At 37.8% G+C, this 25,998-nt stretch overlaps 1 protein-coding gene and 1 long non-coding RNA gene across 2 annotated transcripts; both read right to left on the bottom strand.

Annotated features, from left to right (window-relative positions):
• Positions 1-347: 347 nt before the first annotated feature.
• LOC124631768 (proton-associated sugar transporter A) lies at positions 348-21,528 on the bottom strand. Its single transcript, XM_047166361.1, has 9 exons — positions 20,567-21,528; positions 13,670-13,932; positions 12,638-12,877; positions 10,726-10,827; positions 9,128-9,372; positions 7,812-8,015; positions 6,824-6,954; positions 3,074-3,248; positions 348-2,101 (listed from the first exon to the last, which is right to left on the bottom strand). The coding sequence occupies exons 1-9, from the start codon at positions 20,770-20,772 to the stop codon at positions 1,883-1,885; spliced, it is 1,785 nt and encodes a 594-aa protein (XP_047022317.1). The 5' UTR covers positions 20,773-21,528; the 3' UTR covers positions 348-1,882.
• Positions 21,529-24,221: 2,693 nt separating this feature from the next.
• Positions 24,222-25,675, bottom strand: LOC124631925. Its single transcript, XR_006984560.1, has 3 exons — positions 25,576-25,675; positions 24,832-25,017; positions 24,222-24,652 (listed from the first exon to the last, which is right to left on the bottom strand). It is a non-coding gene; the product is annotated as an uncharacterized LOC124631925 (long non-coding RNA).
• Between the last annotated feature and the right edge of the window lie 323 nt (positions 25,676-25,998).

Here is a 25,998-nt window from a genome sequence, read left to right as displayed (position 1 = left end):
CCATTGTATGGGGATTATCGTGAACCCCTTTTGATTAGACGTGGACTTGGAGTTTTATCGGATCATCTTAAACAAGGTTTGATGGCTTTGTATATTTCTTTTGATCTCGACGAGATTTAAGTAAGGTTTTCTCACGTATTGAACTATTTAAATTAAATTAATCAATGCTGAATTAAAGTTTTTAATCACATTGTGTGCTCGTCTCGTTATTCAAAACAATGACAACACGTAATGGAATACCCGAACTGTTTAAACAACCTTTCATTATATACAGATTTAGTTAATCCATTTGAAATCCGTTAACAGCAATTAATATGTTCGTTTGTCGTTGAATAAAGGGACAAATGATTGGTTGAATAATTTATTTGATTTGTAACAGTCAATATACTTTGATTTTTACAACACGATACACAATAGTTATCACAAACATCGAGATCTGTGGTTACAGGCTTAATACTAATTACCTTAAATTGTTATACACAATGAAATGTAGGTAATGTTTTTTAATCGCTTAACAATAATGACTAGATTGTGAGCAATTAAATAAAATATTTTAGTGACTTTCAAAGCTTTTTTAACGTAAAACATAAAGAGTATTTAGTACAATTTTCCTAAGCTGTTTTGTATTAAATCGTCATCTTTAATTGCAACACTGTTTAAAATATTCTACACACATAAGTCCATATTTAGATTCAACCGAGAGATTCTTTGCTAAGCATAGTTTTTGATGTTAGATCAAAATATATTAGTAAACATAGCACAACTGTCGCCCGCTCGCAAAATAAATACAGACATCTTATTTGTAGTTAAATTCAAAATATAAACATTTCACGAGATACGGAGATACATATTGAAGAGATATACTTTACTGGCCACATACTCGTAAAGTAGTAGTAAGTTGTATTTGTAGCAAAGTCCTGAACAAGACTTAAGATTTTATAAGCTCACTTGAATACAGTAGAAGTTCATGAAACGACATTTTTGTTACAATAAGTGTTATACCTACTGTGTACTGTACCGTTGGCCGAGAAACTATCGGTTTTGACAAAAGTTATTGTAGAGCTCATCGCTAAGACTCACTTTACTTAAGAAGTGTAAAGGAAAATAGATACTTTTAAGCTTAAACTATAATGCTTACTATAATAACTGATTAAAAATACACAGAAATCCTCCTAGTTGTGCCAAAAACACAGCAATCCATTATGACCACAACGTCATTTAGTATAATCATATCTATGTATAGTAAACTTCTTCTGTGTTACTTTGGAAGCTTTATAATAAAACTTTGGCATTGAAAATACATCGATAAATTTCAATTACAAATCGAGATAGGTAATCTTAGTAGCAGTGATCGCGACGTCAGCGGCTAACGTTGCAGCAACTGCAACTACCGCGGCAGTGGAGCCCATAGCTTTGATTGCAAACCCCATGATGAAGGAGACGAGGCATTGTTCCACAAACACACAGTTACTAGGAACCACACATAACCGTCTTCAAAATCATATGTAGTCTATAAGTACGATTAATGTATTAATGTGTAGGCTCAATCAAACTTTGGCATTTAAAATACATTATAATACATCGATTAACTCAATTCACAGATCAAGATACGTGATCTTAGTAGCAGTGATCGCAGCGGCAGCGGCCAACGTTGCAGCAACTGCAACAACCGCGGCTGTGGAGCCCATAGCTTTGACCGCAAACGCCATGATGAAGGAGACGAGGAGGCATGCCATGAAGACGAAGCATACCTATACATAACCGTCTCCAGAATCATGTCTGTCTGTAAGTACAATTCATCTGACTTACTTCGATAGCTTAATATTATAATCAAACTTTGGCATTTAGATACTTTCCATTTAACAAATTATTTCCATTTACTTTATAGATCGAGATACGTAATCTTAGTAGCAGTGATCGCAGCGGCAGCGGCTAACGTTGCAGCGACTGCAACGACCGCCGCCGTAGAGCCCATAGCTTTGACTGCAAACCCCATGATGAAGGAGACGAGGAGTTGTGCCACGAAGACGCAGCTACTGACGACCGCGACGTCGGTGCCGATGCCACGAGCCTCGCCGCAGCCACCGCCACCGCTGTCCCACTGGTGGGGAAGAAAATTGGTGATTTGAAAGGTTTGAATTGATTATGGGAAAGGAATTTAGAAGGTTACAACTAAAAACGGAGATTGAAAAAAAAATAGGTATACTGTGTAAGAAGAAGAAGAAATGAAAATCAGGTAAACTCAGATACACTTTACAAAATAAACGATACATTTTATAAGATATACAGTAAGATGAAGTTATATTATATTTATATTATTCCTTACTTCACCCTGAATTAAATTCGCAAGTCATTACATTACAAATGGACACAATTTCAGATACATTTTGAATTTCATATTTAATGCTTGATCATTCTTAGTTGCAATTAGCGATCGTTTAATCAATTGCAGGGCAGTGTGTTTGAAGTTCCATGAAAATCGCACTTCAAAGAGTAATACGCTTAAATATTAAGAGAAGCAAAAGCTAAAATACATTCGTGATTATAACGTGTGTGTTTAGCAGAAATTTATTAAATGGCCTCGTTTTATATGCTGTTTTTGATGTCATTTGGATTTAATTTACAAGCTTACGATATGTTATTTACTGTTTTTTAAGAGTAGCGAAAATTATAGGTCATAACAAAACGCTCTTAAGTAAACAAAAAATGAAACTAAATTAAGAACCTCAACATATATTTAACGAGCTTGGTTTCAACTAGCCTCTCGTAGAGCAACAAAGGCGTTACTCTCTTTGGATAGCCAGCCCAATGAAGTTTGGTAACTTCCCAATATTAAAGTCTGCCCATAGCACTTGAGAAACATTTATCTTGATGTCGACAAAAAATCTTCTAACTCACCATCCCCATAGCGTGATAATGCGCGACCAGCAGGTAAGGCTTAGTGAAGAGCGTGGAGTACATGACTCCTGCCGTCCAGCTACACAGAAGCACGGCAGCCTTGGCCCTTATAGCACAGAGCACCACCATGCCACAGCTCACGACTACTGTAAATACTATAATGCCTCCAACTCACCATCCCCGTAGCATGATAATGCGCGACCAGCAGGTAAGGCATGGTGAACAGCGTGGAGTACATGACTCCTGCCGTCCAGCTACACAGCAGCACGGCAGCCTTGGCTCGGATGGCACAGAGCGCTACCATGCCACAACTGTACGTGCACAGACCTCCCACGTACACGCGTTTTGCTCTGAAATGAAGGAAAAACAAGTTGATTATTTTTTTTGTTGATAAAAAAGAGAAGGAATATCTTTGTATGTTGTAGTGAGTGCACAAGCACAGTGAGTTTTAAGTGGTTACCTGGAGTTTTCTCTACCTAGAGGCATTTTGTGGGGCACTGAAGTTACTAAGATAACATAAGCTTTGGGGATAAACAGACAAAATTTTTAATATTATAAAAAAATATAATGTAGAAGTTTGGAATGATCTGTTAAAGTATATGCTATGCTACTAAAGAAACAATGTTTTCTGGAAAAGAGTGAATATCGAATAGTTTCTGCATGCAAATAATCAACAAGAATAGGCGGCCAGGTGCATTTACACTTAGTTTGCAAAAACACTCGAAGTGGATTAACTATCAGCAGAAACCGATAAGCTAATCTTAATACGATTCATCTGAATACGAGATATCACAAGAAGATTCAATCGGATCAAAAACGTTGATAAAATACATACAATAGCCCACAAATTCCACATGTTACCTTCCTCGTTTATCACAAACTTTTATACGCGGCAGTAAAATACCCTAGTGAATTCTACAAGTTCTGAAGACCTCGGTAATACAGGGCCTTCCAGGGCTCTCCAATTCTTTACGTTCTACGACAGTTTGTATTAGATATATCCACTTATCTATCACCTTCGGTCCTGGGGACCTATATCAATTTATTTCTTGGTTCGGTCGAGCTGCTTACTAACTGTGGACTACAATAATCGATTCATCCGTTTGTTTTGGGTGATTGGAGAATTCATTTTGACATTAGCTTCATATGAATTATGTCAAATTTCAATATTTGACCAAAAAACAACGGATGGATCGATTATAATCGGCAGTAAGGAGCGACTACCTATCTACCTATCTTGAATCCAGTCAACTACACAAGACGATATCCATGGTAAGACTGACAGACTTTCTGGCTTCTGATTAGTCGCAGCAGCTGCAGAAAATGTACAAATGACAGCTTTGTCAGACTCAAAGCATATAGACATAGATTATAGCTGTTTCCTGTGAAAATTACTTACGCACCATACGTAATAATTTTCCAAATTGGCTGACTAGATCCAGAGATTTCCACAACGTCACAAACTTTACTTCTTTTGTTTAGATAAATGGTCACATCCACAACACAACCTTGATCAATGAATCTATGCGACTGCTAAGTGCTAATCCTAATAATACTGTCACGTGAAAGAATGCGCTTACGGGATAAGTAGTATTTTGACGATTCTATATTGCCCACGCAGACGAAGTTGCGGGCAACAGCTAGTTAACTAATAAGCCGAGTTAAGTCAAGGATCAAATACTATAGTAACCATCCCCAAAGAATTGAAATAACAAGAGGTGCTTTTTACTAAATAACTTCTGAAGAAAACATGTACTACATGAACGTTCATAATTAAAATAATAGTGACGTCAATGAATTTGGCACAAGAGCCATATTTCCCAGAGCTGTTATTGCGCTAAAGACTTTAAATGGAAACCAACCGCTAATTAGTGGTTTACGGTCGAGCTTGTTACTAATAAACAGATGGGGCTGACTGAGTGAGATTAATGAACACACATGCAGATTCAGCTAATAGCTATTAATTAGAACTTTTTTTCTGGTTAACTGAATACAAGATAGAATTAAAACGTCTATGGCAGTATGCGACCATTAATTATAATATGTACAGCTTTCGTGAGCGGTTTCACCCGCTTCCTGAGAAAACTACTTCCCGCAGACAGACAAAAAGTATGCTGTATTTTATTCTGATGTATAAGCTATATAACAGACAAGTTTCATCCAAAACCAAGTAATAGATTCTTCATAAAATAGTAATTATTGCGATAAAATAGGATTACCTACATATAGTACCAATTATTACATTGCTTTCTGAAAGTATTAACAAACTATCCCTATACCTACCTAAACCAATTTTTATGAAAGTGAATGAACTCTTCATAGAAAATTTTCTGAGTAAATAAATCCGCGATATAACTGGTACGATCCCCGCTAGTGGTCCCGATTTCCTCGCGTCATTTGTCGATAAATTCAATTTTATCAAGTGTTACGGCAAGTTCACATGGCTGCGCGGTCTGATGAGATTTTCGGAATCAGTCTTAAAGAATATAGCTTATCGATTACAGGTATAATCATCTTATGTGTAACCTTTTCCCAACTATAATGGGGGCGGTTTCCAGTGTAACCAAAATGCAGCTAAGTATCAGTATTTTACAAGGAGCGACTGCCTATCAGACCTCCTCAACCCCGTGCAACCTAATATCCCTACCATACAATTACAGCACGATTACATATATTATGAGCAATAAGTAATTAGTTTAAGTTTCTTGAGGCATTAATAAAACCTGAAGAGACCACATTACTGAATGATCATAATGCCGTATTATGATCATTCCTTGTACCCTTCCTTGAATGTCTATTACCCTCTAAGCTGATAATCAGGTAAAAATGCAGTAGGTAGGTCTAAGCCCCCGGAACGGATTCCAGACGAGTTAAGCTTATAAAGATATTGATTTTTAAATCAGCACGAAGCCAGTGAAGTGTCAGCCAGGAAGAGCGGCGCAAAGTCAAGGATTCGTTGATCTCATTACAACGAGATATAGTGTTTACTAGGCAGCTGTCAAGTTGAAGGTAAAAGCAGATAACGACATGATTGTATGAACGATCGCCTGATACGAACGTGATGTAATCTTTATAAAAGAAACGTATGTACTTATAGTGCAGGTTACACGTGTGTGATTTAAATTGGGAATATTTTGCGGATCTTAACTCCAAATTGCAGAAGAGTACGTATGCTCCTAGTGGTAGCATATCTGCAAGAAACGTTTCAAGTGTGATTCCAATGATCACAGGTTTACCAATTAAAGACCGGCCGGGCGATATAGTATATATGTAGCTACAAATGAGATTCATCCAAAAAGATTATTCAAGTGCAGTTATGAAGCATTTGTGCACTGAACATAATTCGCATTTCTTACACCGGTGTATAAATTAAGAGAACAACTCATGTTATAAACGGGAATCATAATTCACCAACAGTTTCAACTCGTATTATGATATTAAAAGCTAAATTTCATTAGAGTACTCTACTAAATTGAGCTTGAAACTTTGACCGGGGCTTACGGTCCCGACAGTCTTTGCCTTGCCATATAACTTTTGAGTAATGAGATAAGTAAATTGTTCTGAAAATTCTGTCTGAATCCCTATTTTTAGACAGACAACGGATGGAGCTTTAGGACTATTTTACGGTCATTTACCTTCATGAATTTTCTTCAACACGATATAATATTATACCTACTAATTAATTATTTGATAGATTATGATTCTTTTGCTATTTGAGATATCTAAAGTAGTTAAGTATAATTTACTTTACCGTTATACAAAAAAAAACTAATTTCTAAACCCAAGAGTATCAACAAGTACCCAATGTACAAAATACTTATTTCTTTCTCTTTAATTACTGATTTTAACACTCACAAGACAGCGTACTTGCTGTACCTACTTACCTACGTGATTAATCAAAAGCTCAAGTAATAATCATACTCACCCTAATCTCTTGATAAGCCGCTCAATAATAGTGGAGTAACAAGCACAGGACAGCGAGTACATTGCCATGCCCCAGCAGCCGAACCTCACGCCGGCTTCGTACTCCGTGCGGCTTACACTGCCCACTGGCGCCTGTAAGTTATGGCATAGCTAGCGTTTTATACGAGTTGTGTGGCGGTGCTATTGGGAATTTAAAAGGCTGTATAAAAGATGCCCGATGATACTTTGAACATTGTCACGTTTGTTGAGAGAGATTGGGTTTTGTTTGGAGAAAAAATATAATTTGGAGAATTTGTGACAGACGTGTTGGCTATCAACAAAGTTAATTTTAATAGCAATAGGTAAGCAGGAAGTAAATATCTGCTAAATTGATAAACTGCTTGCAACAGAACATTTTATTTGCTTTTCAGAATAACAGGCATAGTTCGCAGACAGGCATCTCGCAAACAATAGCTTCCATCAAGATCGCTGTAATCTTTTAACATCCTTCAAAAACGGTTTTCCCATAGCTAGACACCACATGGCAATGACATGCCCGAACACAGAGATAGCAATTACACAACAACATCCAGTTATAGATCGTGATACATGAAACTGAACAACTTGGTAATACCGACACTTGAAGACAATGAATCATTTCATTTTAGGTAGGGATTAGTCATAGAAGTCGTGGTGGCAGGTAAACTCCTCAAGTATGAGTGTGATGTGGGTCCAACTACTTACAGGTTAGGCAAACCAATTCAACTTTTATAAGTGTGTATGTATGTACTTTCTGAGTACATCTAGGACATCAGTGACTGATTACATGAGAAGGACAACATCTTAAAGAAACCTGGACTGTAAAGTCTGAATTCATGATCCCGCATTAAGCAAACGTGGTGATTTACGCCCAATCGTTCTCTGTGTGAGAGGGGACCTGTGCGCAGCAGTGGGACGACAAAAAGTTTTATGATGATGAATCATAGTTAGATATACTTCAGTATACTTACTGCTGGATCTCCTCCAAACACAGCTTCTCCGACGAAGTCAGTGAAGTAGAGAGAGTAGCAGACGTGAGCCATCCAGCAGAACAGGTTGGTGAGACAAACAACGCGAAGGGAGCTCGGCATCACCACGATGGACTTCAAATAGTGGGATAGAGAGAGGTTTCCACCACCATGACCGGTTTCTACCACGTTTATGGATACTCCGCTCTGGAAAATGATTAAATTAAATATTATGAAATACATATCTATGATAAAAGCCCATAAATAAATTAAGATAAAAAAATAAATAAGTACATATATATGTAAATCTTAACGACCTTAATTAATAGAATTATGCCAGTTAATGTAACAAGGATTTAAACTGACAATGTGACTGATTTCATGAATGGAACTCGTAGTCATTACAATTTCTGCATCTAGATGAAATCTAATTCAAGAAAAACTCCCAGAATCTATTTGTGATACCTTATTGAAATGTATCAATTTAGATCCTTTCTCAATTTCATATTACCTACTTACTTACCTACACAAAAAATGGGTCAATTTCGCACAGACTTCGGTGGCGCGAACTAAAAGTTTAGAGTCTATTTGATGATTTATATTTTTGTGATACTTATTACTTTTTATAAAAAGTGCCGACAAAAAGATTTCTAACGGAGAATTGGGACCTTTGCTTTAAGAGTACTCTAAAATTGCCAGAAGATAAACTCGAAAGGATACGTAAATTGAAAGAACAGTACTAAAAATATTGTAGTTTTATAGGGACATGGACAAAGAAAATTATCTCGACCGAACAACCACATCGAAATCATTTTGTTCTAATAATATTGATCCTTTGCCAATTAATTGCTAAGCAGGCGAGCTAAGGTAAAGATAATACCTTTGGTAATAAACATGGCATGAAACAATACAGGCTTTTGCTCCGAGCAATCAGAAACGAAAGGAAATGCTGCGAGGGTCCGCTAATTAGTTGACTGTTCGTAATTATGTACGACCTTTGAATAAGTAGGTACATGTTTGTTTGAGGGTTGGCTTTTCCCGTAATTAATGTTGGTTTCTAAGATATAGTCAGTAGTTATCTCATGAAAACATTTACCTGTTGACATATTGTTGATTATTTAGTTTCGACTTTAGGAAGTACTTTTGTGTTCCAAGGAAAGGTGCTATTAATTTTTACACTGTAACTATTTATATTTAAATTAGTACCTATCTTATGTATTTTTTTTACATATTTTATGAGTGTTACGTACCAATTCTAATCTAATTTGAATATTAACGTGTTTTACAAATTTTTTTTTTTTTATAATTTCTAATGTCACCTCTGGCTGATTCAACGCCCCATACGTAACATTTTCCTTTTTCAAATTCTTCTCGGGACCCTCAGGGCCTTCATCGAAGCTCTCCTGCAGCCTCTGACTCTCAGCCTGTCTCCTGAACTCCTCTTGTTCAGTCAACTCGGTCAGAGGAATCTCCTTGAAGCTCGTAATGGTAGCAGAGACGCAAACTATGAAGATTATGGTGATGAGAGAGAACACTGCGCGTACGTGACCTCCGAAGATTTCACCTGTAAATTACATTTAATGTTGAATTAAGTGAGAAAATCATAATATCTACCCTTTGGGTACGGAACCTTAAAAAAATATTTATGAGATTTGAATAATTTAAAAATAAAAATAAATTCATTATTATGATGCATGACGTAGATTATAAGAACGCCCTGTTGTGAGCGCTGCCCGAATCTTGTATCAATGGAGCGCGGCGCGTTGGGAAGGTACCTACTTTCTATCGTTTGATACGTAAACTTTTTTTTTCAGTATTTTTCTTTGCACCTATTATCTTAATTAAGTAAGGCTATAAAATTAATAATCGTGTCTAGTGGTATTTTATATCGAATAGATTGAGTGGACCACCTTTGTAAGACGACTAAAAAGTCACGGTGTATACACCACTATTTTTTAATTAGTACACAAAAAAATGGAGCTCTATCTGTACCCGTTACTGATCATATTTGTGTAATCAAAACTAAAAAAACGAAATCCCGAAATTGTCCAGGTAAATTTGTCTTATTTGGTAAATTCATAATTGAATCAAGGGGGCAAGTTCGAGCGAGACCACGTAAATGCGAGAGCGACAGAATATGATTAATGAATTTCATATTTCTATGAATGACTTGGAATTACCTGTACAATGTTTCCATGAATTGAGTGACATTTTTGGATATAACTTATCGCTAATAACTATGCTGATTATGAATAATAGTTTTTGAAACTTTGCATAGATAATACTAAGAACTTTTTAAATAAGCCCTTTAAGTATTTGCACTAATTAAAAAATAGTGGTGTATTATTACGAATAGAAGCACCTTCTACAGAAATAAATAACATTGGGGTATCTGTTCGTACTAAGTATGTACTTATGGATTTATATACGATACATTTACTTGAGCTTTTGTTTTTCAATTTTATTTTTTATCCGGGCGTAGCAAAAGAAGCTAGTTCTTCTTTTAAACGCAGGAAAAAACACTGAATATTTCCAGTTATAGCTTATAGCTATCACTTTAATATAAAATCAATTACTGTTGAATGAAAACTTAACTTCAAAACGTTTCGACCGATTCTTATTTATTTGTGAGTTCATAATTGTGATGAACACGCAAAGATCAACAGGTTCTTTCAAAGGGGTATCTTTATTTATTATTCACAACCCTTTTCCGTTTCAATTTTAATCAACTAACACCTGTGTCTATTAGTTTAAAATTAGGGTCAACGTTTACTCCAAAATTCACATACACGTAAATCATTTCGCAGATTTCAATCAAAACCTTGAACATTTTATAACGACTCGGCAGGTAAAATACCATTGTTAGTGTAATGTCCTTGTAGAAATTAGAGGCGGGCGGTCACTAAATCGTATTTACCTAATCGGGTGTCGTCCCAGTTAATGCCGCCGAGGGCGTACCCCATGAAGCCGCCTAATCCTGCCATCACTGTGAATGTGCTCAGGCCTTTCGCATGGTCTTCTGTAAAAAGGGATTAAACAAAATTGTGGTTAAATGTATTAGTGATCTGCATAAATTCCAAACACGTCTATAGGTCAATTGATGATCTTTTAACTAAGTGAAATTTTTCAAAAAGGAAAGTGTAACAGACAAGTATGAAGACTTGTCCAGAAGCATTGGCGTTTGTAGACGTTTTTCTTAATCAACTCTTGGTGGCATATGGATAATATTAGTAAGCAGTCCGTCCAGTGCTTACAATAAGGTCGAATGAACCAAAGCAATAGTTATTACACTCACAAAAATAACTTGAATGAAGGCAATCAAAACCAAATCCCAGCAAATGAAAAGGTAAAACGTTATATTCTACACAAAATACACGCATTACCATGTCACTATGTACGTAGGTATGTGACAACCGACGATTTTCTACTCACTTCTCAACACAAATATTTGCCTCACAAACATTGGCTCTGAGATGAGAATGTATAAAACAGACAAACAGACTTCTATATACATAATACATACAGTAGCCCCGAATAAATAAATTGTCGCAAGTAGACTACGAAGCCAACAGTGCTGTGTACAAAATATATTAATTACTAAGAAAATAAAGTTTAAAGTCAACACTTGGTAATTTACGTCTTAGAGCGAGATATATAAGCCATAATTCATTTTTATTCAGGTTGGACATTAAGTGGTGTTTGCTTTGAAGTGCGTAGCACGTGCTTTTACTGTTAAATGTTTGTTTACAATGTTAAGTCTTGCTAACCGGGTCATCAACTGCACCTACTTCGTTACCTTCAGACTAAAGCCCGTCGCAGACAGAGGATAGACTTCAGAGTAAGATTTTTGCAAATAAAACAAGTTAAAATGCATTACACTGGATTTCAAGTCTGACTATTCCACATTTTAAGTAATGTTTTGTCAGTTATTCCAGATAAGTAAATCCCATTGTTCAGGAGTTCAATAGAAATAAAATCAGCGGAAATTCCAGTCTCTCATTCAAACCCGATTTTTATGCAACTTACAAAATTATTTGACAAGGAAATCGCAACCTAATGTGAAAAAGATCCAAAGCTTCTTATCGTCACTTACGGGTTATCCCATTGACAAATTATGTGGAATATAAAAAGAAATTCGCTGCTTTTCGATGCAAAGGCAGTTATATCATAAAATGAATATTTACATTATAACAAACGAGTTAAAACAATCATGTCGCCAAGGTGTATCTATAAAAAACCCAAATATAAACGCTGGCAACGAGATAAATCAATCACGACCAGACGTTAGCTGATAAAGAGGCTGTTTTGTAGTTCATCACTCTCCGCCGACGGAAAAACTGTCAAAAACACATATCGCAGTCACATGCCGTGACGTAGCATGGACAAATATTCAAATATGTAAATTCATTTTTCTACAAAACTAGGTGAAGGATTTGAATTTAATTCTAATCAGAATTTTACATTACAATTCCCTGTAATGTTGCATAAACATAGTAATTAAATTCAGAGAAATTCTAAATCACTTTGACGCATTTCCTGACTAATTTACCGCCGTAGTTTATTACCTAACTAGAAAATGAAACTCACGTCTTATGTATCTATCATGACGATGGCTGTTCTATTTTAAGCCACGTCCAGTCAAGTACAATGGGTAAATCGCAACAGTTAATTGCGGACGGTGTTTACCCACTCAAGAGTTAGGTTCTCAAGTGTCTCGTGTTGTTCACCTCCAGAGGGCACAAAGCCGTGCAAATAATTTCATGAGGTTTCCAGGCCAAGCTAAAATAATAAGGCAAATAATAAAATAGCTTTCTTTAAATAAGTCTGACCTGGAACTGTCACGTCGAGGAGATAAGCGCGGGCCGGGCTCTGACAGGCATCTGCGTCGAAGTCCAGAAATACTGTGCCAAGGACAGTGAACAGGACTCCCCAGGGATGGTAGTTACTGTGTTCCGTGTCGAGTGCTGAGCTCCGGGGACCTAAAGCTGAGGGGGCTTCGGTCCTGTTCATCGGTAGTTCGTCGCCGAGAGCGTAACCTATGTCCTCTCCGTTGGGTACCAATATTAAACCTGAAAATAATGATTGGTAAAATATGATGAAACAAATGTGAAGATAATTTTTTTTCTGAACGGTAATATTATGTGGAAAATGAAGGGCTGATAAAATATTTGAAAATATTTAGCTTCTAAAAAGTAAAGCCTTAAAAAGTTAAAAGAAAGGCTTATTCAGAATTTTCGTGACAAAACGGCCCTCGCTCTCGGTACAAACGCCTGTTGCTCCCGCCTCAAGCATTCCTCTCACGTGACAATATAATAGGCTTCTATCACCCCACTTGATTTCCTAAAGCAGTAATTAGGAATATTTTCGTTATCTTCTAAAGTAATAACTGTTTGTTTAGGATCCCGGGACCCAACGCCAAGAGCCTGTGCTCCATATTTAATTTTAATCCCTTAGATCTTTCAGCAAATGGTACTTAAATCTTTGTAAAGAGGTTGTTACAAATGTTTGCGTGCTGGGATTCATTAAATTTTATATCTATATCAAAATAGATTAGTTCTTATTAAACGTTGTAAGTACAACCAAACAGTATGACGTGTTTCCTTTGAATTACTTAGATCATTGTGTTAGTAAGTAGTGTTTGTATTGATTGATGGTATTAAATAATATAATCTTTCATTATCTTTTATAACTTTGTTGTATGTATTAATACGCGTATATATTTATATGAAGGTAGTTAATTTAAGGAAAGCACACACTTATGAACAGATTATTAGACCTTATGTGTATAGATGCTCGAATTATAATCAACCTGAAAGAAGTGTCAGCAGAGTTAAAAGTAAAATAAATAAATAAAAACTTACCTAACAACACGCCAACTGACATTAGCACAATGAAAGGTCTTCTTCTTCCAAACCTCGATCGACAGCGATCACTCAAGGACCCCAGCAGCGGGGTCATGAAGAACCCAATCAATGGTGACAGGGCCCAAACGAGGGTCATTTGTTGATGAGGCACCCCGATCTGCAGAAGCGTTGGGGACACGAAGGCAGTCTCTCCAGCGTAGGAGAACTCGATGCCCATCACAGCAGCTGATATGCGCATTAATTCGATACGACTTTTCCTCCTAAAATGTGTTTTTTTAGATGATAATTTTGTTTGTCGAAGGTGTAGGACGTAGGTGCAATTATTAAGGATGAGTGTAGATGAGGTATATGTCCCACGGTTTTATCCGTTTTGCAAGGGACTACCTCCTACATACGGATAGAAAGTAGCCTCCTACACATTTTTTTGTGTGAAAATATAACATCATCATCATCATCATCATCATCATCATCATCAGCCTATCGCAGTCCACTGCTGGACATAGGCCTCTCCTAATAGAATAATAACAAAAAAGTTTATTTCGCATTTATAACTAGGTATATAAGGGCGGGTTAATTCTCACGTATATCGGGTGTAAAGTACACAGTCATCTGTCGAACCTTTTAGGGATACCTAATGTATATTTGGATTATCTATTCTATTCTATTCTATTTTTGTATATGGCAATCCGTGTCGATGTCAATTTCGACGATTCTGCCAATGACAAGTGGGATGAGAAGCAAGAAGTGCTTTTAATTAAAATAAATTTAAAAATATATATATATTGATTTAAGATGGTGCTGTGGCCGATCTTGTGTAACTTAATGTGTTAGTAGGACGGCACTGAAACAAACAGAAATATATTTACATATATAAAAACAACAACAAAATGTTAGTAACACATAACATATAATATATACCACAACCAAACAAACTGTGGCCTAAATATAGGCCACAATTTATAATTTAATATTGTTTTGATTAATGAACATCAACAGCATCTGGAGCAGTTCTGGACAGGAGTGGGATAGGAGGGAACGGAAGTTAGTCGGGAGAGGAATTTTAAGTTTTTGGAGACGACCATATAAATCAAAGGATGAGTTGATAGGACAGTCAAAAAATATATGGTCCAAGGTACCTTCATCCAGTCCACACTCGCAGAGGGATGAATCCTGCACCCGAATTTTGCGCAGAAAGACCGGTGTACAGCAGTGACCTAACCGAATTCTGCACATGACTGAAATTACCCGTTTAGGGTATCTTTTGAAATTTGAAAACCACGGTTTTGGTTTTACAACCGGTTGAATGGCGAAATAAGAGCTACCCTTCCTTTTGCCTGAGATGTTCCACCATTCCTGCCACGAGGTCTCAAGACTCAATTTAGGGAGGTTTAGCAGGTCATGCCCTTGAAGGGAGAAGTGTGCAAGATCAGCGGACTCAGATGAACACGCATCTTTGGCCAATGCATCGGCACATTCATTGCCCGCTATACCGCAGTGGCTAGGGATCCAGACTAAGTGTACTTCTTTCTCTTGCCTAGTGCAGGAGAAAAGGGACTTTTTAATATCCAGGACAATAGGACAATGGAGTTTAGTTCTAAAGGGATTCTGGGATATGGCTTGGAGACAGCTAAGGGAGTCAGTAAAGATAACTCCACAGCTAATCTCATGGGACTCTATAAAACGACAAGCTTCCAATAGTGCCACACACTCGCCTGTAAATACTGAAGACTCCTTCGGACATCTGAATTTCAAAATTATTTTAGAGTTCTGATAGTAAACCGCGGCTCCAGTACAGCCACCATTTGATTTGGAAGCATCCGTGAAGAACTTTTGAAACCCAATCCATCGTTCACCCAAAACCGCATTAAAGGCCGAATTTGCAGATGGGGAGTTTTTGGATATGCCAATGTTATAGAATATTTTAGGGGTGAAGCAAAGTACTTCATAAGGGTAATTAAATAAAGGAAGTCTGGGATGTGGAGCAATGGGGGATTCTAAATTTTGAAAAAACCGATATGCTTTTAGGAATAGGGGGATTTCTTTGTGTTCCCAATATTTGGAGCTGTGACAAAGAGTGTCAAGCTCTCTGAGTTTTGGGATGAGGGGGTGAGATGACTTGGGAATAACCCTGGATAGGAAACGGGAAGCGAGGTACTGACGTCTCAGGGCTAAAGGAGGTTCAGCGCATTCGACCTGCAAGGCGTTAATAGGCGACGACTTCATGCAACCTGAGATGATTCGAAGGCATTGAGACTGAATCCTATCTAAACCGGCCAAGGCACCTTTGTTGCTTGGAATCACCAAGTGTGACCCATAGTCCAGGATACTGCGGACTAAGGCATTGTAGACCAGTTTCATAGTGAAGGGATGGGCCCCCCACCAGACACCAGCGAGAGCTTTTAGGATGGAGATTGCTCTTTCGCATCTTTTGATCAAATAATTAAAGTGGTGAATCCCGGATAATTTTGAGTCTAAGAAAACGCCTAAAAATTTTGATTTGTTACCTATGGGAATATCTTGTCCTTGAATGTTAACTGAGACCTGAGGGATCAGTCGTTTTCGGGAAAAAATCACTACCGAGCTTTTTGGGGCGGATAACGAGAGACCATGGTCCAAAAGCCATGTGTGCAGAGAGTCCAGGGAGAGACAGAGAGATGAGGCAGCGTCCGTAATAGATGGATTAACTACATACAACACTAGATCGTCAGCGTATTGTAAAAGGTGGCAGTCAGCATTAAGGCAGGAGCCAATGTCTGCTGTATACAGGTTGTATAGTAGGGGGCTTAGAACTGAGCCTTGGGGAAGGCCCTTCCACGTCTGTCTCACCTCAAATACCTCCCCCTGCACTCTGAGCATCAAAGAGCGAGACATGAGGAGTGCGCATATACATTGTACCATCTTACCCGGAATCCTCAGCTGTTGCAATTTTTGCCTGAGAACTGGAAGAAGGACGCTGTCGTATGCGGAAGAGATGTCAAGGAAAGTGGCTACAGCGGATTCATTTTTGGAAAAGGCTGTACGGATATCAGTAACCAAAATTGCCACACTGTCCATGGTGCTAAGCCCCTTTCTAAAGCCAAACTGACTACTCGGCAGTAGATCCCTAGACTCCACCAACCACTCAAGTCTATTTTTAATTAAATGTTCCAATATCTTGGCCAACACTGAGGACAAAGCAATTGGTCTAAGGCCATTCGGATCATCAGCAGTCTTGCCGGGCTTCAAAAGGGGAATTACTATCTGAGCTTTCCACTGTTCAGGAACCCAACCAAATTGATAGCAATAATTTATTATTCCTAAAAAATATTTTTTTGCTTCAAAACCAAAATGAACTGCAAATGAGTACGGTATGCCGTCTATGCCTGGGGCGGAATCCCTAACATGACGTAATACCGTATCAAGTTCCTCTAACGAAAATGGTTCATTCATAGGATCATCCACAATATTTACAGGCGGGAGCAGAAGTTCTGAGGAAGAAGGAACATAGGCTGGAGCTATTTTGTCAAAAAAGGATTCAGCAGTTTCTCTCGAGATAGGGGAAGAGATAGATGGGGAGCAGCCTCGCCTGAAACGATTAATGCTCTTCCAAACTGCTGAAATGGGAGTGGAAGGGGATAGAGAAGTGCAAAACTTAACCCAACCGCGGCGTTTCTTCTTGCGAAGAAGCCGCCGAGATTGAGCTAACACTCGTCTGTACCGTATAAGATTGTCGCTATTCATCGCATCATTGTACTGTTTTTCGGCCTCTTTTCTTTCTTTAATAACCGATGTGCATTCTTGATCCCACCACGGGGGTGACGGGATTTTATTTCTGGCACAGTTGCGCAACGGAAAGGTAGAGTCTGCGCTTGAGGTAATGGCCGAGATAAAGCCATCGTAGCAGCTCTTAGCATGGCAGTGACCAGAAGAATCTTGAAAACTTGAAGTTAAATTTGGAAGCATACTAATTTTCTCCTCCAGTAAAGATGCAAACCTCGACCAATCAGGTTTGGACAAGTTGTACTTCAATAGTGGAGGAGACGTTTTCTCTAAAAAGGTTTTATTAATTAAAGTTACAACAATGGGGTAATGGTCGCTACCATGCGTCAGAGTAGTACATTCCCAATGAATTGATGCCGCCAACTCTACTGAACAGAATGTGAGGTCTACACAACTCTTTTGCTGTCCTGGAAGGGATCTACGAGTAGGGCTACCATCATTTAAGATGCAAAGGTCAAAATCATCCAAGATTTCTACTAAACCTTCCCCAAACGAATCACAACGATTGGAACCCCATCTAAAGTGGTGACAGTTGAAGTCACCCATGACGAGCACAGGTCCCACTATGTTATTCAAAATGTCCCTAATGGTGGTTAAAAACCTACGCTGAGGATGGGAAATATACACGGATAAAACAGTGATACCCTCAATTCTACACGCAACTATATTCATATCACCATCCAGAACCGGAAGAGTCAAGGTGGAGAGGGGGACACGATTATTAACAAGGAGAGCCGACCCTCCATAGCCATCAGATCTGTCACATCTGAGAATATTAAATAGTGGTATATTAAAACTGAGACTCGGGGTGAGCCAAGTCTCAGCTACAGAGCAAGCCAGAGGCTTGAATTTATTGAGGAGGAATATGAGGTCGTGCTTTTTATGCCACACGCTCCTCACATTCCATTGAAGGAATACTTGGCGAGGCGCCATTTCTAATATTTGATAAAAGGTTAGTTAGTTGGTAGGCAACGTTGGACGGTAATTGGGTATTATTGGTGGATAGAATTGTAGAAAGAAGTTTAATAAGTATATCTATTATTGAGGAAACATTACTATCAATGAATGGGTTATTCAGAGCGCAGCCATCAGGCTGTGAAGGTGCAGGGGAGTTAATAATCTGCTGATGGGCAGCTTTATCATAAGAGGGAGATAAAGGGGCATGGGTCTTTGGCTTAAGGAAAACAGTTTTGCGGTATGACTGAGTGGGGACGGGAATAGCTTTTGCAGCATTAGCATAATTGCGAGAAGTAAGTGGGACAGATTTGCTAGCTTCAGCATATGAAAGGGACTTCTCAGCCATAACCGTCTTAATGGCCTTCTGTCTACCCAACTCGGGGCATGATTTGCTATTTGCAAAATGATTCCCCGAGCAGAGCACACAGAATGCCTCCGCCTCAGAAGTGCTGCAACCATCACCAGGGTGATCATGGCCGCACTTGCTGCAGCGAGGCTTGGACCGACACACTAGTTCCACATGACCAAACCTGCAGCACTTACGGCACTGGATGGTGGGATAAACATATTGCTGAACCGGAAGGGAGGTGTAACAACAAAATACTCTTTGAGGTAATACTTGGCCATCAAAGGTAAGTACACATGTCTCTGTTGCCTTGAATACAGTCACTCCATCAATAACTACTTTCCTGCTTATGCGACGAACTTTCAGGATTTCACCACAACCTGAAGGGACCTGCAAGTATTTTTGGGCTTCCTCTTCATTTAAATCTGTGGGAACACCAGTCACAACACCCATCCTAGTTATATTAAAAGTGGGGATAGAGGCAACATAGCAGTTCTTATGTAAAATGCTGTTGATAATAAATGAGTTTGCATCCTGAGGGGATTTAAACTCTACAGACACACGGTTCCTACCAACTTTTTTAACACCATCACGGACAACATTGGTAATGTTATGTTTTTGTAGGAATATTCCGAAAGTAACAGGGTGTAGAGAGGTACCGGCGTTAGGCTGGGGCTCCAATCGAGAGACATGAACGATAAAAGGTGCCTTATCAGTAGCAGAGTACCTGCTGCGGCCAACTAGGTTTCTTTGTTGTTTTGATGGCGGGGTTGACACGCCAATGTTGGCATCATCTCCGGAGCGTTTCCTGGTATTCGAGGTTGATAGGGTCTGGGAGTCCGCGATGCTGCAAGCAACATCAGCGAGTTGGGAAAGCGGATAGTTGGGGGAAAGTGGAGCATATGCAGAGATGTCGGGAGGATCGGGATCGGGGGGTTTATTTTGATCCATTATGCTTGTAAAAAACTGGTTAGTTACCAAAATAACAACACACCACTGGTAACAAACAAAAAGACAACACACAAACACAAAACTAAGTCACAAAAGTTCACCAAAACACTTAAAACAGCTGAAAATTCTAGGCACACGTGCTAACCAAAGACACTCTGTGGCGAGAATCGGATTATCTATTAATAACGAGTTATGAACCTATGTAAATGCCAAGGCTTTTAGCTACTACGAAGTTCTGAGGAGGGTGATCCGAAGCACGTACTATTATTAAACCTAATTGAAAGCAGACCATGAAGTAATTTCTCTCCCCTCTACTTAGATACAAAGCTAACTTTTACATAATACATTATGTTATCGCTTGACGCTATAAGTATATCAATATGAATATATTTACTAACTGAACTTTATTTGTGTATCTAAAAAGAAACAGGAAAATGAAACCAAATGGTGCATGTCAGGGAAAGTTTTTCTCAAGAGAATACGCTGTTTGAGATAAGTAATTAAAATACCCTGAGCTTGGGTCGATACTTTTACCATGCAGGTTAGGTGGCATTTCAAGAATCGCAGTCAAAAAAATATATTTAAATTATTGCAACTGTTTTATAATTGAAACTATTTATATACTTTTATTTGAATAGGTGAGGCAATGACCTCATATAAAATGACAAAATAAATCAACTACACGATAACCTAAGTCTTGAATAAATTCAAGATAGGGCCACATATTTAAACATCCAAATATATTATCACTATGTTTTTCTCTGTACCTTCAAGGTTAGTTATGCTATACAAAACATTAAGAAATCTATCCACCTCTTTAAAAAAGGTACCTACAGTATACTACACATTTGTCCTATAATAACAGAGTCAAAATCACTTACCTATAAATATCACTATAAGCACTATCCTGCCAGACCCTTTCGGGGGGCTCATCAGAGTTAGGGATCCCAAACAGGGTCTCTGCGACCACGTCTCTCACCCCTCTGGGGTGTTCCTCCTTCCATCGGGACCAGCGCTCCTTGTACCGGTCTCTGGCTCCGTGGAGGCGACCTGTTACTCCTTGGTACTCGTGGAGCTTGTCTGCCATGGCTGAAGAGCTTTAGATACGTCAGGTGGAGTATGTATATGAATTGGTGGTGGTTTCTGGAGGTCTTATAACATCTTGTGTGACATGCTTTTTGCTAGTGCTTTAACTCTATAGCGTTGGACTGGTGATAGTCTTCTCTTTTGTGTATTCTATTGTTATAAAAATGATGAAAAAAAATATTCAAAATTATACAAAGTCACCACCACAAATAATAACTACCACGAAAAGTTCACATTACAAACAAAAATGTTACTACTCCAAACTAAAACAGTAATCACTTCCCAAATTAGCGTTTCGAAAAGTTCCAAATAAATAACAAGCGTGCCACAGTTAACGGCAAAGTTATCAGTTAGTGGACACTGGTTAGTTGAGCAGTTACCGCGGCGGCTACGGAAGCAGACTGGGCGCGCGCGCCGCCCTCGCTCGCTGTGCCGCCCGCCCAACCACTACTGACCGATGTCGATATTTTGTACTGGAAGTGACTTTTTATGTTGAGTTTAAAATATTATTTTTCTGGATGAAATTTAAGATTGTTAAAATAGGTTTGGCAAAATAATATATTTTTTAAGATACATCACGTGTTTTGATTGAGTGAGTTAATAGATATTATCTTAAAATAACCAAATGTTGAGAATAAGAAACTGTTATCTGATTACCTACGGCTACATTTTCAAATAATTTTAGTTCGTGAAATGTTCTGCGAGGTATCTAAATATTTCACCTTTAAACATCAAGATACAAAAATTGGGTGGAATTGTAAATATAAAACCGGCCAAGTGCGAGTCGGACTCGTGCACGAAGGGTTCCGTAAATTACAGTTAAATCAACCTATCTCAAAAACTATAAGAGATACTTTGATCAAACCAAAAATCGTTGAAAGAGTTAATTAGCATGCATCACCTCTATTTTTTTTAGAATTTTATACCCCGTAGTTATAAAAATAGAGGGAGGGGGACATACTTTTTACGACTTTGAGAGCTGATATCTCAAAAACCGTTCACTTTAAGAAAAATGTTTTTTAGAAAACTTTATATCATTTTAAAAGACCTTTCCATTGATACCCCACACGGGTATGTACATCGAAAAAAAAAATTTCATCCCTCAGTTACATGTATGGGGGGCCCCACCCCCAATTCTTTTTTTTACTATTTAGTGTCATATTTTTGTAGCGGTTCATACAACACATATTCCCATCAAATTTCATCACTGTAGTACTTATAGTTTCCGAGTAAATCGGCTGTGACAGACGGACAGACGGACAGACGGACAGACGGACATGACGAAACTATAAGGGTTCCGTTTTTGCCATTTTGGCTACGGAACCCTAAAAAAGGAGCAGTATTAGACCAACAAGAATAGGTACATTAAAAAAACCTTTTCTTCGGACTACTATCTAAAATTTTATGAACGGAATCATAAAAATTTTAAGAGTAACTAAAGTAAAGAAATGCAAATCAGAGTGCTCCTTCCATTAGGTGTATCAAATAAAACGATTTTAAAAAGTCGCTTCTAACATTATATTTCCCGGTCTCCCGCCTCGGGGATTACGCTTATTGCGTCCCAGGGAGCCGACGACTGATTGTATCCTCCAATACGGCCTTATATAAACAAACTGATTGTCTGCTCGTCTTATTGCTTTCGCGATGCCTTTCTATCTTTACACTGAAACGATCAAATTGAAAGTAACGCCCTCGGATTTACCAGATCAAACCGTTTATTGTGGACGAATGCACGTCGAAATTTGATAATGTTGGTTGGATATTTGCGTTTTTAAGGCTTGCTTGTTAATTTCAATTTCTTAAGTAACATTCTTAGGAAGATTGGTGTTCTGTTTTTTTTTTCTTTAACAGTATTGAACCATGAAAACATCCTGGACATTAATCTGTATTTCAAGTTCACAAACAGATCTTATCGTCTCCATGTCAACACAACAAAATAATCTCATGAAACATGTCGCAATAAATCCGAGATATTAGTTCAATCTACCATTGAGTTAACTTGTCGACGTTTACACCATAACAAGATAACTTACCAACAATAATATTTACCTACCAACGCGGTTCAACTTGCACTTGAAAATAAATAAATGCGTAGCTATTTGCCTTGTGAAATAATTTACAAGGTGCAATAAATAATGAGACATTAATATGTGAACTAGTTGTTTGTACGAGTTATTTATACAGCATTGTTGCAAGTATCATAATGAACAAGGCTAGTTCCCGCACGATGCGCCGGCGCCGAACAACCCTCGTGACTTCAACAACACTACACCTATCTCCATACGACTGAATTAGAATACACTTTTGTCAAAGCAACCGTGAAAATTAAAGGAAGAAATGACAGGAAGGACATTTACAATGATAGATGTAGCGCATAAAATTGACAGTCGTGATTTGAAGTTTTGCGGCGAGATTTAAATATACTATCGAATTATCCACGCATCTCTGAATAGAGCGGACTGAGATGTTTCTGGGTAGAATTTTAGTTTAGTGCACATACATACAGACTTGCTTACGTTTTTAGATGTGAATAGACAAATTAACTAAATGTCAATTTTATACCAAACTTAATTGCAGAGAGAATAGGTATTGAAAAATGAATGAGGCTGTCCATGTTTTGCTTAGTAACACTTTCTTCCTTAATGGTGGACCTGATCACTCACTTTCAGTGGGATATCCCCATACGTAAAACTTCCAAGGTCACATTCCAACCTTGATGCGTTCAAAGGCGGTTTCCACAAATCAACCTTGCTTATCAATCATAAGCCGACAGGTGACAACAGTCTCTTAAAATAAGATAAGACATTGCTGAACCACGAACTAAAGTTGGCTCATGAAACTTTATTTAAAGTACCTAATCTTTTCTCTATACTTTCTTGTAAGAACAAAATTGTTAACTTTTGCCTAAACTTATCGATATTTTATACATGGTCATTCTGTCTTCGCATCTTCATAGATAATTTTGGTCGTACGATCTTTTTCGTCGTTTCATGATTGATTTTATTTTTAGCGGTGTGTTCTCTGAAGTGAAAATATCTTAACTTTGATACGTTTTCGTAATCTTTTGAGCTAAGAAATCTGTTTGATAAAAATATTACCTTCTATTAAAGTCAACATAGAGACCGAATAGAGACCCATATGTTATACCAAGACTATTCACAATATCAATGGTATAAAAAATATCATTATGAAAACCTATTAGTAATTCTTATGAAAAATCGAAGTTGTATTCTGCAAGTATGTGGGAGGTGATCGACTAACTTGGTAACGAATTGAAAACACAGGAGACATTTTGAATAGATAGTGGAAAATCATGTATGAAACGCGGAAGTAAAACTAGTAGCAGCAATGTTATATGCTTCTTAAGATCTAATACAAATGTTGACCTAAAAGGTTCTGTAGAACAATACCTTACAATATTTGTTCATACATTTGCCTACTTTTGATAACACTTCCTGCGCTCGACAAATATGATCAATCACGTGTATATCATTTTATAGATAAATCGTAATGTATTTATGTTTGTACAAATCTTACACAATCTTATCGTATTGCTGCGGAAACAAGAAAAATATCTTTTGTATGGCAGTATATATTATCTGTTTGAAGCCTCTATTATTTTAGGGTCCTCTATCTATATACCTTATTTATATTACTTGTACCAACTTTACCTTTGATCAAACCTCTTCTAAATTCTTTGAGCTTGAAGCTCATGTTGAGGTACAGTTTTCCTGTGTCTTGTCATTGATCATGGTTATTGTCATGATAGCCAATAAGAAATCCATCACTCTGTATCTGCCAGACACTATCATTTTTGTACAAGACATTTCAAAAATTTGCAGATGCTTTATTTGGTAAGGTGTTTTCTTTTCCTTGTGTGGCTGCAATATTTCGAATTATTTTTGAGTGGCGCAATTTATCGCAGTAAGGATATTATTCTGGAGGTTACAAAATAGAGTAAGTACTGAGAGGATACTTTTTGCAAAATCTCGAATTCATTAAACTATTACCTGCTCGAGTCAATGTATTATAGTCTTACAGACTCATTACACCAACTTACCAGTGCGTTAACCATTGTCCGCGTATCGATATTCTTGACAAAGTTAGGTAAGCGATGGCGTCTTAATAGGATTGATCGCTATTATGGCTTCATCAGACGTGGCTATCCGCTTTGTACGTCACGCACCGTTTGCTGTGACGTGAGGTACCTACGGACATAAAGCAACGTAGGGGCTTTTGAAGTCACCTGAAATAATATTTGAATATGAAAAGTTTTTAAAGATGTGGTAGATGCGATGTGGATGGCTGGAAAGAATGTTACTACTCTGATGACGTCAAATAAGGATGTAACGAAGAAGAAGATCCTAAAAAAAAGTTGGATAGTGAGAGGATAATGATTGCAGACTTAGTAGTAGTAGACAGCTCTATTTCAAGGCAGAGGAATTTTGTTAGAGGACTTGGTTATGGCAGATGAAATAATAATTGTAATAAATAACCTACCTACTCTTCAAAATTGATTTGTTACAAGCTACACTTAATAGCAGCCAAAACCCTGATACTCTCTCTTCATCTTTTGATATTTAAAAAACATTGATAAAAAAAAATCGCCAAAAAAGATCAGAGACGCAACAAACAACTATAGCTAGTAGCAGGCACAAGACTAAATTGTTAATGAACAACTTAGCATTTGTAAATTAGTTCAATTTGTATGTAAATTATTGAAACGACAATGGATCGCTCCGAGTTCGCAGATGTGACTTTTCTTCCTTAGTGTTTCAAGTACAAAATAAAGTTTAATACTTACAATTAGGTTCAAACTGAGCGAATTTTAATCATCTTTGGGCTAAGTTATAAAAGGCCGGAACATTAGGTATATACCTACGACTGCCCATTGTAAAGATTATATTATCTGTAAAAGTTAGTTAATAGAGCTTGTTAAAAAAATGTATCAATAAAACTTTACATTAAAAGCAAGTACCTAATAGAAGAAAATGGGTAGCAGATTACCCAAGATCTATCGGGGCCTACTCACTATAAATTCGGCAAACGCCGAAGGTTTGTTTGTCACCCATTTCAATACTCCTTCATTTGCATTACGAATGCTTCCTCAACTTTTCCTTCGAGTGGAACCCCAAATACTTACGAAGGGCACACGTGTGTTGATTCTTCGGGCACCTTCGGGCCTGTCGACTCGTCACTAGCGCGGTAAGGCCACGCATACACTGCG

The sequence above is a fragment of the Helicoverpa zea genome, chromosome 7, assembly GCF_022581195.2.
Source record: "Helicoverpa zea isolate HzStark_Cry1AcR chromosome 7, ilHelZeax1.1, whole genome shotgun sequence".
Taxonomy (NCBI): Eukaryota; Metazoa; Arthropoda; class Insecta; order Lepidoptera; family Noctuidae; genus Helicoverpa; species Helicoverpa zea.
Note: the sequence above shows the minus strand (reverse complement) of the source record. Positions and strands in the feature narration are given on the sequence as shown.

What these genes read in the sequence shown, in the direction of transcription:
- LOC124631768 (XM_047166361.1), bottom strand. Translation starts at nt 20,772, where the DNA reads ATGGCAGACAAGCTCCACGAGTACCAAGGAGTAACAGGTCGCCTCCAC. An exon ending in CCTCGACGTGACAGTTCCAG is followed by an intron (nt 10,828 to 12,637) that starts GTCAGACTTATT and finishes CCCTTTTTACAG; the next exon opens with AAGACCATGCGAAAGGCCTG. An exon ending in GGGCGTTGAATCAGCCAGAG is followed by an intron (nt 8,016 to 9,127) that starts GTGACATTAGAA and finishes ATCATTTTCCAG; the next exon opens with AGCGGAGTATCCATAAACGT.